The sequence below is a fragment of the Pholcus phalangioides genome, unplaced genomic scaffold (genome assembly GCF_987345545.1).
Source record: "Pholcus phalangioides strain wild (caught in Gottingen) unplaced genomic scaffold, Ppha-v1.0 ptg000030l_1, whole genome shotgun sequence".
In the NCBI taxonomy this organism is placed as follows: domain Eukaryota; kingdom Metazoa; phylum Arthropoda; class Arachnida; order Araneae; family Pholcidae; genus Pholcus; species Pholcus phalangioides.
The window spans coordinates 6,293,871-6,308,121 of record NW_028301620.1 but is presented as its reverse complement, the minus strand read 5'-3'; the positions used below and the strand labels follow the sequence as shown (position 1 = coordinate 6,308,121).

At 36.5% G+C, this 14,251-nt stretch overlaps 1 protein-coding gene across 3 annotated transcripts in view; it reads left to right on the top strand.

Annotated features, from left to right (window-relative positions):
- The first annotated feature begins 2,207 nt into the window (after positions 1 to 2,207).
- The window catches only part of LOC149067496 (choline-phosphate cytidylyltransferase A-like), a 35,653-nt gene continuing 23,609 nt past the window's right edge, over positions 2,208 to 14,251 (top strand). The window contains exons 1-2 of one of the 3 annotated variants that reach the window (XM_089252724.1): positions 2,208 to 2,478; positions 8,240 to 8,341. In XM_089252724.1, the coding sequence (XP_089108850.1) occupies positions 8,256 to 8,341 (86 nt within the window). In that variant the 5' untranslated portion in view covers positions 2,208 to 2,478; positions 8,240 to 8,255. Of the gene's footprint in view, positions 2,479 to 2,580; positions 2,964 to 8,239; positions 8,342 to 14,251 lie in introns of those variants that run through there. The other 2 variants (XM_089252723.1, XM_089252725.1) reach the window with 2 other exon arrangements.

The window sequence follows — 14,251 nt, the reverse complement described above, 5'->3', positions numbered from 1 at the left end:
GTGATTCTTATAAGAGGTGGCTACTGAAGTCTCTAAGTATTGAGAAAATCACTGAAAAGTTGCCAATGAGGAAAATACGCTGTTACAAATTGCGGTGTGTTGAAATGAATTCCTCGAAATGAAACGTTTGACCCTTTTAAACGGTTTTTAAAATTTTCCTGATCCGCATTATTACTGCCGCAGTAGAAATCACTAAACCTTCTAGAAATTGTCATCTATTTTCAAGAAGAAATTTTTTTTTTTGATTGGGCGTGAGCTGATAAATGCTCCCCACCTAACACCGAAATTAATAATAATAATAAAATCAAAGAAGCGGTAAAACTATCGTTTTCTGTTATGTTGTACGGCTGTACGCAATAATAATATGGATTTTCCTCTATGGGAAGAAGAAAAACATCGTCTCTCTGTCTCCCTCTTTTCCATAGGCACCGAAACCTAGGGGTGAGGCTATGTGAACCCCCCAATAATTAACGAATATACAATGCATGCACCCCTCCTGCGCATGGGCTTGAGTCCAGTGCCCTCTTAGCGCAGGGGATTACGCGAACCTCAAGAGAAGGAAGGGCCTCACAAAAATAAGATGTGGTTGAAATTTTCAGGAATTTGACAGGTTGGGCCCTCAGAAAAATCCCTTGGCCCGGGAGACCACGATGCTTTTGAGACGGCAATGCTTGTGTCCCATATATTTTGGACGACTTACAACTTTCAGGCCCCTCAATGTACCTCTGTTCCCTTCCGTTTTCAGAGTTTGAACAAAAGCTGACTCCGCGTCGGGCTACCTTTACCAGACGCAGAGCCCGGTGTGAAAATAATAGCGGGGCCAGGGAGTGTTTATAATTTCGTAGCCCTTAGAGCCCGATTTTATATATTCTGTGGGAAAGAAGGGGGAATCGACACATCTAAAAAAATTTCCTACGTTATAACAAACTACACAGGAATGCTAAAAAAATAGACACAGAAAAACAATTACATATGAATTAAAAAAAAAAAATTAACTAAAATTTCTTACAGAAAAAAAATTATAAATTGATTAAATAATTTTTCAAAACAAATTAAAATTGGGACCTTATTAAAGGAAATGTCTGAGAACAAACTCAGAATCCAAAATGAGAAAAATAATTAACAGAGATAATCACAGCGCCCATGAAAACTCCGAATAAATAAAAGAAATAATTCCAGGCCCCTGAGTTTTCATCACTTTGATTAATTTCAAATGATTTTCATCATTTTGATCCCGAATTTCTTTCATTTATTATAATTTTGCAAAAAATGAAAGAAATATATCTAGACTTGATAAAAATTCAGAATTTCAGAACTGTTGGAAATTCAGAATTCGCGAAGAAATTTTTGTTTCCGTAAGTGTGCCCCCCCCCCACCTTCCAAAACGCGGGGCCTGGTGCGACCGCACCTGTCACAGACCCTTAAAGGCGGCTCTAACTCCGGCCACTGGCTGTTTATTGACATGGGGGGGGGGAGAGGAAAACCTGTTATCAGGAAAAGACTGTTGTATACAGCTAGCTGGGCTCGTCAAGGCCGAAATAAGAGCGTTTCAAGAGCCCGAGATATTTCGGGATTGCAAGGCCGTAGCGAGGGGAGGAAGGCTTGGAGGTCTGGTCCCCCCCCCCCCACGAAATCTGAGAAAATGACCGGAAAAAATGGAAAAAGATGGCGCCATATATCTATAGTTCTATCACTTTGGTTCCCCCCCCCCCGACATTGGCGGAAATACGGGGGGGGGCATTGCCCCCCCAGCGTCAAAGGTGAAGTCGACTGATCTAATGTGTATATGCATATATGAATTGACGTCATCGTGCCCCCCCCAGCAATAATGACCGTGCCCCCCAGACTTCCAAGTCTATTTCCGCCTATGCCCCCCGAATTAAATTTCTGGCTACGGGACTGCGGCATTGCCAACATAAAGCGGATCGAGTTAGACGAGATATCTCGGGATTGTCACTATAAGTGTTAAAAGAGATAAATAATATGTGAGATGAATATTCTTATTCGCAGTCTCGTGGGAAAGATAGTTTTAATCCTCGATTTCAATAACAGAACAAAAAATTTAAGTTGGCTTTGTTGAAAACGTGAAAAAAAAACGGAATTTTCACACGCAAGGAAGGTCAGATGACCAAAATCACGTAAAAACACGGGATGTATGGTCATGTAATTCAAGAGTAGTTTTTCCCCCCTCTGGAAATAAGAAGCGCATTGTGATTGGGCGATCAAGGAAAAAAATAACACAAGGGGGAAAAGAGAAGAATCTGTCACATGCCCCTCCGAATGATCGTGTCGTCATCATCAGCTTGTCATCAATAAACATTCCCGCTGCTATGAGAGCCGATTTGCGTTGTTGTTGTTATAATAATAATGGTAAAATGCTGCCGTGTGGCCAGACGACGTCGTCCGTCCTTCCTTCGGTAGTGAGTGAGTGAGTCGTCCGACCGATGAGTAGTAAGTGGTGGCTGCGGGAAAGAAAAGGTAAATACTAGAGATAGATTAGATTAGAAAAAAAAATATACGAAGAAGCGCGTTGTTTTTGTTGCTGCTGCTGCGCTCTAGTTGCTCAGCGGATTTCTCTTCCTTTTCCGAACCGAGTAACGGTCGAGAGCTGACCTTGTTGACGAGGGGGGGGCTCTCAAAGCTCGCTAAAAACAGTTACAACTCTCTGGCACTATTCCCGAGATGTTTTGATCATCCGTTTTAAACATTTTTCTTTCAAATATATTCCGGTAGGTGTCTTTGGACTATTCCATATCGCATGCATTTATTGTTCCGAATTTAATGAGCTGTGCTAATTGCGTGTAATTATTGAGTTGATTGCCTCTCTGCCCTGAGGAAGTTGATGCTTCCTCTAAGTCGATGTCCTTTGTCTCAAGGCTAGCCACTCCAGGAAAAAAAACAATCTTTTAATAAGTGTGGACATAAATACTACCTAAAGACTTGATTGTCTTGGACATTGTGTGGTAAGTAATCCCTTGGGAAGTTGATTACCATCAGGTTTTGTTTGTTTAAAGCAGTGATTCTCCAAGTCCTAGAGGTAGATTAATGGTTTGGCCGCCCTTCTATTCTCATCTAATTTTCTTGACCACTTGTTCCTCAAATTCGCCGCTCTGTGCTATAACAAGCTTTTCCCTCCCCCTCCTCTGTAAATAACCTTGTGTTTCTAAGTCACTCTTTTGGTCACCTACATACTTGCATGCTCTTTTGGTTGCTCACATTCTTGCATGCTCTTTTGGTTGCTCACATTCTTGCATACTCTTAGTTGCTCACACTCTCTCTGTAGATTAACCTGCTTGCATATGCTCTAGGTCACTCTTCTGTAGCTCACTGACCCAGTCCTCACTTTTTACATCACTCTTTTGATCATTCACATGTTTGCACACTCTCTATGTCACTCGCATTCTTGTGTACTCTTTTTGATCACTCGCATTCTTGTGTACTCTTTTTGATCACTCGCATTCTTGTGTACTCTTTTTGATCACTCGCATTCTTGTGTACTCTTTTTGATCACTCGCATTCTTGTGTACTCTTTTGGTCACTCCCATGCTCACACACATACGCTATGCCATTCACCTGCTTGCACTTGTTTTTTTTTTTCCAAACCGAGCAAAACTCAGGTCTATTGCCATAGGCAATTTACTACCTAGTGAGTTGTGCAGGAAGTGTAAGTGTGTGTACCTAACAGCCTGAGTGCATATCTAGTATTGTGTATGTATTTTTCAGTGCTGCCATCTATATCTCAGAAGTGAAGTGAGTGATGTGTAGCGACTGAAGCTTGCACGTGCTCTATTTCACTCTTCTGGTTGCTCACTGACCTGGTCCCTTGCTCTCTAGTTTACTCTTTTGGTCATTCACATGCTCTAGGTCAGCGGCTCTTTATCTGGGGCATACGGTCCCACTTCTGATCCTGGGATATTCTGGGGGAGAGGGACACGGGTGAAAACCAGATGAGAGGGTGAAAGGGGAGCCACGGAGAGCTGTGAAGAATTAGAGCTTTGAATTGAAATAACCTGACGTGAAGTTTGCTTCTGTGTTATGCTTGTTATGTGTAATGCTCCCATCCATCTGCCGTCGGTTTTCACACCTATGAGAATGAAGTGTATTCAATAATTGTATCACTGTAGGCTTGTTGCTCTCTGTGGCAAGACTTTCTAACAGGGAGAGCGGCCCGCATTTGGATCTCAAAGTTAGGAACCACAGAACATAACTTCAGCTGACCACCACTGGGTAAAAATTGGCTGCTGTTTGTTTTGACGAATTTTAAGATACTTATAGTAAACGGCTCATCATAGTCGAAACTGATATCGACCAAGGTGGTTGACATTAGTTACGTGTTTCAGTTTTAAAAAATCAGTTTTTACTTGTTAAAAGTAAAAACTGATTCTAATTTAAAGTTTAATAAAGAAGAAACAGTTAAAACTATCACTACATCAGTTTTATGACCATTTTAATGTATTTTGATAGTTGTGATCAATTTTGACCAGTTAAAACCATTTTTAGATGGTTGCCTGGACGAATCGGTTTTGGCTGGGTAAAATTACAACCCTGATGTAAAATGAAGTTCGTCAGAGGAATGTGACAATGTGAATTGAACTATAGGGGGTGCTGCTTTGTAGTACAAATAAAGCTAAAAATGGCATTTTGACTTCAATTGACGTTTATCTAAATTATCTGCAAATGTGGTTTTCCCTCTGTGTATGCATAGAAATGAGCCGAGTGTGGATTTATCTGGAAAGTATTTTATTATACCTTCAAAATAAGCACAGGTGTTAAAGTCCTTTTTTACCCCGTTATGATCAGGAAATAGAAGCTGTTGAATTGTGTTAGCAAAGAAGGTTTAAATATTCCTGCTCGTTAGTGTAAAATAACTGTCTCAGCTCATTACTTTTTACATTCTTATTGTTGAACATACTGGAAACATGTGTTACCACCTGTGGTCTTCATGTACAATGCAGCTGGAACATCATATACATTAATAAGCTTTTCAATAGCTGCAGCATTTGATTTTGCCTTATTAAGTAAGAAAAAAAATATATAAGCTCTAAAAAAGTTAGAAAAATCAGAGCTCGACAAACCCAGGTCGCCATGGCAACTGAAAAATTTACAATTGTGCTCAATTTTGTTTTATGTATGATAACCAAATTGAAGTCTGAAGACGCCACAAAATTATCTGAAATTATGTCGGCTTGTCTGATAGCATGGAAAGGGTGGGTCCCCTTAAGTCAAAGGATACACTATTTTGGACCTGTTTTGTCGAAGGGGAAAAAATGCTTGCGCCACCTGTGAAATTTTGCTGGCGGCTAAATTTTCTATTTATTTGTCATGCCTTGTTATAAATGGATGATTGTTTTTAGGTCTTCTGTTTTGTACTGACAGACCATATATTTCTGCATTCTCTCGTGACTCGAGAGAATGCAGAGTAGTAATAATTAGTAATAATTATTATAACTAGTAATAATTATGTAAATGATTGTGTGAGCTTTTATCATTGTGATGATTGTATTGTTTGTTAATACAGGGTTATCCAAAAGTCATGTAACCTGTTCTCTAAGACGTTTTATTTTTAAAATGATATCAAGAAATAAATCAATAAACTTTATTAGTTCAAATGAAGCCATATTTATGGATGCAAAATCCAATTTTGTTTCATGTCACAACATGTGTTTAAAATATGAGCTTTTTGCGTAAATGCAAGCACATATTCTTTTTATTACATTTCTGGCCACTTAGGGTGTGTGTGAGTGCACCTTTTCAATCTCTGATTGATTTTTTTTTAGTTCATCAATGGAATGGAAATTATTCTTGTATACATTTTCCTTCAGGTGTCCCCACAGGAAAAAATCATTGGGGGGACAGATCCAATGATCTTGGTGGCCACAATGCTTTTGAAATAAGGCATCTTCTAAAAATTCATGAACAAATGCCATTGTCTCATTAGACATATAGCAGGTTGCTCCATCCTGTTGCAAAAAACAAAAACGTTCATTTTCATCCAGCAGTGCTATGAATTGGATGATATCCCTGTACAATTTGCCATCCACTGTTTCTTCAAAAAAAAATTAGTATCGCATTATCCTGTGACACATGAAATTGTGCACAGATTTTGATTGAATGCACGGGCTTTTCATGATAGACATGCACATTTTCAGTGCAGAAAATTCTGTTTTGGCTGTTAACATATCCTGTTAGAGAGAACCAGGCTTCATCTGTAAAGAATGCAGAATCAAGATTATTAATACCATTTTCATTAGTGAAGGATCTGATCTTTCTTACACTCTTCGACGGTGAGTTCACCATTTTGTCACTTGGTTCACACATTCTGTGCTGGCTCAGTAGAGACGAACTCCCACTTCACCTGCAGTCTTCAACGTTTGCCCGTCCTCGAAAACTGGACACCAATTGGAAGTTTGCAGTCTTATTGGGCGCAAGAACATTTGGGAATTCATTTTTGAATACCTCAATAACAGCTTCAAGCGAATGAGTTGAAAAATATTGTTCAATCATGAAAATTCTTTGCTTCTGGCAAAGAAAAAAACTTGATCATGCAGCAAACAATGAGCCACCAAGAGTATCAGTGAGCATGGAAATTTGAAAAAAAAAAAAACCTTTCCATCTTGGACAGTACAGTGCTGCTGTCTATGAGAAAATGTTGAATTTACAATCAGAATTTGAGAAATTAATTATTTTGTAACGGGTTGCGTGACTTTTGGATCACCCTGTATTATTGATTTGTGATGTTTAATCACAATGACTTATGGAGGAAAATATAAAATAATTATGATTATAATGTAACTGCAGAAAAATCCTTGGGATGTGTACTTAGATCTCAGATTTTGTTTTTATTGAATTTTGCAGTTTTGATTTTTTTTTACTCTGTGTGGTGATCATTTTCACAATTACACTAGAATTGATTATCAGGGGCTTATAGTGGGGAAGGTGAACATGGAAAATCAAAAAATACGGTTAAACCACCAGGAGAAAAAAAATATATATATATTTTTAAAATATAACAAAATTGGAAAAAAGAGAAGTATTTATGTATTTTACCTGTTCAAAATGCCTATCCACTGCATATATTCATGTTATCCGTACGAAAAAAATCTGAGTGTTGGTCCAGCCGATAAGCCATGCTGTCACATGACCGTATCCGCAGTACGCTTATTCTCGTCTCATTTTTCAGTTATAAAAAAAGCAATACATTTCGATTAACTTCTCAGCATTTTCTGTGATTGGTTGCAAGTCTTCAAGTGTCAATCACCAAAAATGTGGTCGAAAATAAAATACTAGTTTGACAATATACTGTCAGTTCGCAGTAAGTCAAACTCTGATAACTCAAATATCTGTTTTAGTCAAAGTTTTCATTCAGCTTGAGAACTTTTCACATATTTTAGTGTTAAAATTTTCTCTTTACTGAAAGTTTTCCAAAATGAGAGAAATTTAAAAAATAGCATTTATAGCAATGAACTTTAGTATTTAGCAATAAAATTTGGCATTTACCAATAAAATTTGGCATTTACCAAAATTAATTATTTGACAATAGAATTTAGCAAAAGAATTATTTAGTAATAGATTTAGCATTTAGCAACAGCCAACAGAATTTAGCATTTAGCAACAGCCAACAGAATTTAGCATTTAGCAACAGCCAACAGAATTTATCATTTAGTAATAGAATTTATCATTTAGTAATAGAATTATTTAGCAACAGAATTTAGCAGATTCATTTGTTGTCTTACAAAAAAGGGAATAACTTTCTCACAACAGAAGTACAAAAAAGATAGTCAAAAATCGATGCATTTTTTGACAGTAAATAATTTTGTATACACTTTATTTATAATTATTTCATTCATACGAGTATAATGTGTGTGTGTTCATTTCCATAATACAGTATGTACGTCTAGTTACTTCTAAATATTTCTCATTCAATAATCAAATATGATTAAATTTGAATAATTTATCTTCGTTAATTTCTTCATCTCCAGCGGTTTGACATGTTTTACTAGTATGATAGTTGTAAATAGCACTAATTGTAATATATCTATCTTTTTCCCATACTGAAATGGGAATTTCCAATAAGTCAAACTGACGACAACTCAAAATTTTTTGTCAGTCACTGCACATATTGAGCATTATAGGTATACATTCGGCTTATCAAGATTTGACTGTATTTAAATTCCGTTTTATTTCATGTACAGGAAAAAAATATTTAACTTACATCATATCATATGCTTTTTTTTTACAGAATTTTTACAGTAATTATGGAAGTCGAAAACGGAGCTGAAGCTTCTATTGTCAATACACAGCAGCTATCTGAGGTGCAGGCACCTGAGGAGCATTTAGTCAAGTAAGTATGGCTATGTTCATTCTTTAAATCACTATAGCTGGAATATTAAAAAAAAAAGTGTTCATGCCGTTTGAGTTTGTTTATTAATTAGATCCTTAACTGTGTACACCAAAAGCACTACCGATAAGTTGCTAGATAGGGTAGAACCACACTCTTTTCCACTCTCTCTCTCTTTGAACCAGCCATAAGAAATCCTGTTCCTTTCTTGATGTCGTGACCTTATTATGTTAGTAAACTATGTATGTTCTTTATGCAAATCCACAGTTTTAGACCGATCGTCACCAGATTTTGCATATATACCAAACAGGACTGGAATTGAACCGTAGGCTACTTTAAAAGTTCGTCAGAGCTGGGTAAATGGGCGAAAAACTGTCGGGCAACAATGGTTTTGGGGCCTCAACAATCACTTTCGGAACGTTTATTTTGGTTACCGTGGTTCCCAACAATGAATTTCAGACGTGTATATTCCTTTACAATGGTTTGCTACATCTTTAATGCTGCCATTATAACAGTTTATTCCTTTACAATGGTTTGTCACTTTCCAATTCTCTCAGCAATTGAAGAAAACCCGGAAAGCGCCAGATATTTTTGCTTGCGTATATATACATGGTGTCCTGTAAGTGCTAGTGCAGCCTTTATCTCATCAACCGCCCATCGTAGAGGTATAGTTTCAATTTAAAAAATGCTTAAAAGGCGTTTGAATAATATTCACTGCACAAACTGGACTGGTGACATCACAAACAACAGAGAACAACAACTACGATGACAAAACTGGGAATAAAAATGTTCAATGCCAAATGATGAACTCAATGCTTGCTTCAAACCATCAACACTCCTGCACGAAGTTAAAAAATTATCATTATGCACCAGCATGTGAGTTCAACTGCAAAATGACTCAGCACTGCTATCATTTTCACAGCAGTTGATCAAACTTGGCAATGGGAGAATTCCCGTAGACCCAAGCACTAGACTGATTATGTTCCCAAATAGATTTTGCCAGTTTTTAAACTCAGTTCAAAAACTTGCTGACAAAGTCTTCCCAAACATTCAAAAAATTCACAGAAACCATGAGTGGCTTTGTGAGAGAGCGATTCTGGCACCGAAAAATAACAGTGTGAACAAGATCAACGAAAAAATCCTAAAAATTATTCCAGGAGACTCCACATCTTACAAATCGGTTGACACTGTCACAGACACAGCGCAGACAGTTCTGTATTCTGCAGAATTTCTGAACTCTTTGGATATTCCGGGTTTGCCACCACACAACTTGACCCTCAAAGTCAGAGCACCTATAATGCTTTTAAAAAATTTGGAGACACTGAGACTCTGCAACAGACTCTGCATGAAGAAATTGCACAATTACATCATTGAAGCAACGATTCTAATTGGATGTGCCAAAGGAGAAGACGTCTTCATTCCACGTATCCCAATTATCATTGAAGAAATACCATTCAGTTTCAGGCGATTACAGTCCCCGATTCGTTTAGCTTTTGCCATGACAATCAACAAAGCGCAAAGCCTGTCGTTTTCAGTGGCAGGTATCAACCTACTTAAGCCTAACCCTGTTTTTCACACGGACAGCTTTTCATCACCTGTTCGCGTGTTGGTAATCCCAAAAATTTGTGCATCTACACACCAGATGGAAAAACAAAAAATATTGTGTATCCACAAGCGATTGACTGAAGTTCTTAATTAAAATATTTAAAAATAAAAGTAATTTTTTCTTACTAGATGCAGAAAAATTTTTGATTAAGAAATAATAAGCTATACATATATAATTTTTTTACGGGGCAGGCAACGTCACCGGGTATCAGCTAGTACTCTATATAACGATAAATCCCTCTGCAGTGATATTTTTTCAAATGTCATTTGGAATTGCCCATAATCTAATGTTAAACACCTCTCACTACAACAATATCCTCTGCTATAATGAATCCCTCTATAACAATATTTTTTAAGAAATTTTAAAAATTGCTACGATGGTTTTTTTTCTATATTTCGCTCAAAACTGCTTTGGATTTCATTTCAATTTAATTACTTGTTTTCATTCTTCGAAGAGCATCTAATAACATCAGTTTTGCACCACATCATCACAGAATATGTTTGTGAAGCTGTCAGTATTGCCATTTTCTCTGTAAGACGTAAGACACAAAAGTGTGCAATACAGTAAACTTCTGTACAGGGCAATATGCATCTCAACAAATTTCAATAATCAATTATGGTTTTTCATGATGAATAAATACTTTTCTAGCATACTTTTTTTTACCATCAGAAAATAGCATTTTCTGATGGTATTAATAACACAGATTCAGAAAAAATGCCAACAGCAGCATAAATTTGGTGGCACTTGATGACAATGTAGCCTCTCGATGTAATGATAATCCCTCTACAACAATATTTTTTCTTGGCCAGCAGAATATCGTTATATTGTAGCTTCACTGTATATATCATCTTTACTTCAAGTACATTACAACCACACATATACATACTGTGTACACAATGACAGTGCATTCTGACATGCATTATTTGGCTAGAAATTCCTCAGAGGAATGCTCACATGAGCCACCTGATAGTCGAGTGGTTAGGGAGCTAGCCTCTCACTGTGCATGTCTGGGTTCAAATCCTGGTTCCGGGATAGATGCCCACTAACGAATTCCCTGGGTGTATCGTGCTGATCACTTGGGAGCACATAAGGATCACATTGTTATTTTAAAAAAAAACAAGTTGCATGTATAGTGTAGTAGTTTCAGGGCTTCCACTTGGCCTACTTTTCGGTAACATGTTTTACTTTCTAGGTTTTGTACTAAATTTTGTTGACAAAATTTGGTAAAAAACTAAGTTCGAAAAAAAGTAACTTTTTCTGAATGAAAAGGGGGATCATTGAAATATTGCCAAATAACACAAATATAGTAGATTGAAATTAATGATTCTGCCAATGCAGCAGTTGTATCATTTTACATTTTATTTGTGGGGGGGGGGGGTTGTTATCAAGTCATTCCGTCATTTTGCTTTAGCTCAAGTCATTTTTATAGGATACTGATTTAGTGGTATAAAAAAAAATTTTTGATAAAAAATTCATTTTTGAGTTCTTTTTATTGTGCTATAATTATATTGTCTTGGGGTGGGGAGTACCCTTCCCTTGTCCTATTATTTTATATATATATATATATATATATATATATAATTTTTTTTTTTTTTTTTTTTTTTTTTTGAGGGGGAGCCCTGAGTAGTTTACATGTGCACATTTATTCTAGTACTGTAGAAGTTCCAATTTTTATCTCCATAGAATATGATCTCCTAATTTTTATATTGCAAAAAAAAAAAATTTTGGCTGTTTTAATGTTTCTTTTCACCCAAAAAAACTTTGCTTCTGAAAAGTTTGGCTGATTCCTGGAATTTTTTATTTATTTTTAAACTGTCAAGTCCAAAATTAATTTCGCTCTAATTTCACACTCTTCTTTAGTCTGATTCTCTCTAGTCTAACTCTCTCAGTTCCTGTAAGACAGGTGAAAGTTACATACAAACAAATTAGTCTTTGTTCACAAAATATTGTTCCTTCTACTAGCCTATTCATTCATACTTGCCTACAGACTTGTTGGGCACTGTTCAGAACCTGATCCTAATATGTTTCGGATGCATCAGAGATTGAATGGGAACTGAGCTGATGTATGTGGACAGGCATTAAGAGAAGTCCTATTTCATTTATAGCCTTACTTTACAAAATAAGTTCTTGATAACAATAACCAATTGATTCAGTGGCGGATCATGATTTTGGGAGGCCCCAGGCGCAACCTGATCTGGAGGCCCCCCTATCAGGGGCGGATTAAAGGTAGGGGCTGTCACCCCCCCCCCCCTCCCCCCCGAGAGCAGAAAAATTAAATGGAAAAAAAATGTTTTCTACGTTTTTGACTGAATAACAAACCAAGAAAATAAATTTGCTTAAAAAAGGGGGAAAATTCAGAATTTTTTCCAAAAAAAATCAGAACCGTCCTGAAAAATTGAACACATGGTCACAACCACCGCCCCCACCCACAAATTTGCGTTTATCCACCACTGCACCCTTTTGGCCCTAATAAGAACGAGATTGGTTCACTAAAATGAACAATATTATGAAAATCATAACTTTTTTTTTATTTTTGCATCACCAAAACCATAAACACAAAAATAAGATAAGGAAATATAATGATATTCTCTGGTACTAGATGAAAAATAATCACACTGCCATTAAAAAAAAAAATCACAGTAAAATTCTGCATCATATTTTTAATAATCTAAGATGTCCGTCCTGGTGCCTTCAGCCACACGGCAAAAATGGAGAATCCGTCATAGTTTTAGTAATTTAATATTACTGATTAATAAAGATTTGATAATATCCCAAATATAATATATTTGATTTGATATAAAGATACTGATAATATTTAATAGAAAAACATTTCTTCAATAGAGGGAATATAAGAATTATATTTTTTTTTATGAAAGAAATTAGTTCAGAATGAATAAAATTTAATGAAAGAAATTATTTCAGAATGAATTAAAATTATTTTAGAATGAATTAAAATTATTGTCAATGAAAGAAATTACTTTAAAAATTTTTTTTAGAAATTATTATTTTTTATTTGTTTATTCTATTTTATTTTTACTATTATTATATTAATTATTATTTTCTCTTTCAGCCACTCTGCCTGTTGTGGCCTTTGCCTTTGTATTATTTGTATTCAAAGTGAATAAAAATCTTCTATATTATGCCCCCCCCCCCCTGTTTCGTTTAATAACGAAAAATGCCACAGTATAACATTGTGGCCCGCGTACTTTATAAAATATTTCAATATGGCCTGCTGTGCCTCATAGGTTGAAGACCCCTGCAGTAGACTCTCGCTAATCCAGTACGTATTAGACCACGGTGTGCCAGATTTTACCGAAATTGCTGGATTAACTTTGAAGAAACCCATTGAAATAATATATGAAATTTCGTGCAAAGACATAGTCAGGACTTGATCAGCAATTAAGAAATATTAGAACGTGTTAAGAGGTTAGGGCATCAGGAGAAAAGTGACACCACACCACCTAAATATCCTGACACCAAAGCTGTCGTATTATCGGCGCCCATAAAAGCATTTAATACTGTGGAATGAGACATCTGTTTATGCCTTCACTCCAATTTTCATTTCGGACAGACATTAGGACCTGCTGTTCTCCCCCCTCCTGCTGCTTGTGCCCTTAGGGAAATACTGTTTGAAAATGACCCTCCCTGAATGATCGCTTTACAATGTCTCTTCTTTCTTTGTCGGGAAAGAACTGGCCCTTGAGAGCTGCGTCTTGTAAATTGTTCTTTTCTTTCAGTTCCCGTTTTTCTTCCATAACTCTTATACGTACAGTATACATAAAAAAAGAAAAAAAAATTGCGGTTAAAAAAAAAAAGGGAGAGCAGATACTGTACTTAGTTCAAGAGATTTGTTGATGCGCATGTAAATTCATATGTAGGATGAAGCACACAACTATTTGGAGGCCCCAGGCACGCGCCTCATGCGCCTGTGCGGTAATCCGCCACTGAATTGATTATATATCTGAAAAAAATAAATCCCAGTTGCAAGTATGCTGCCACCGTGCCACGATTCTTATAATTTTTTAAATATTATGTTTGGTTTTTTGGTTTCATGCATTTAGTTTTTCATAAACAAAACTACTAACTTTGCAAGATAACATGGAAAGTAGCAGGGGAGGGGGGTCTGGTCCCCCCGAAATGTGAGAAAATGACCGAAAAAGGGGAAAATTATGGCTAAATCTATTGTTCTATCACTTTGGTTCCCCCCCCCCCCGAACGAAATTTCTGTCTTCACCCCTGGAAAGTGCACATGTATACTCATTTGAAGGTATCCACTGTTGAAACAATAAAAACAGATTATTATCTGC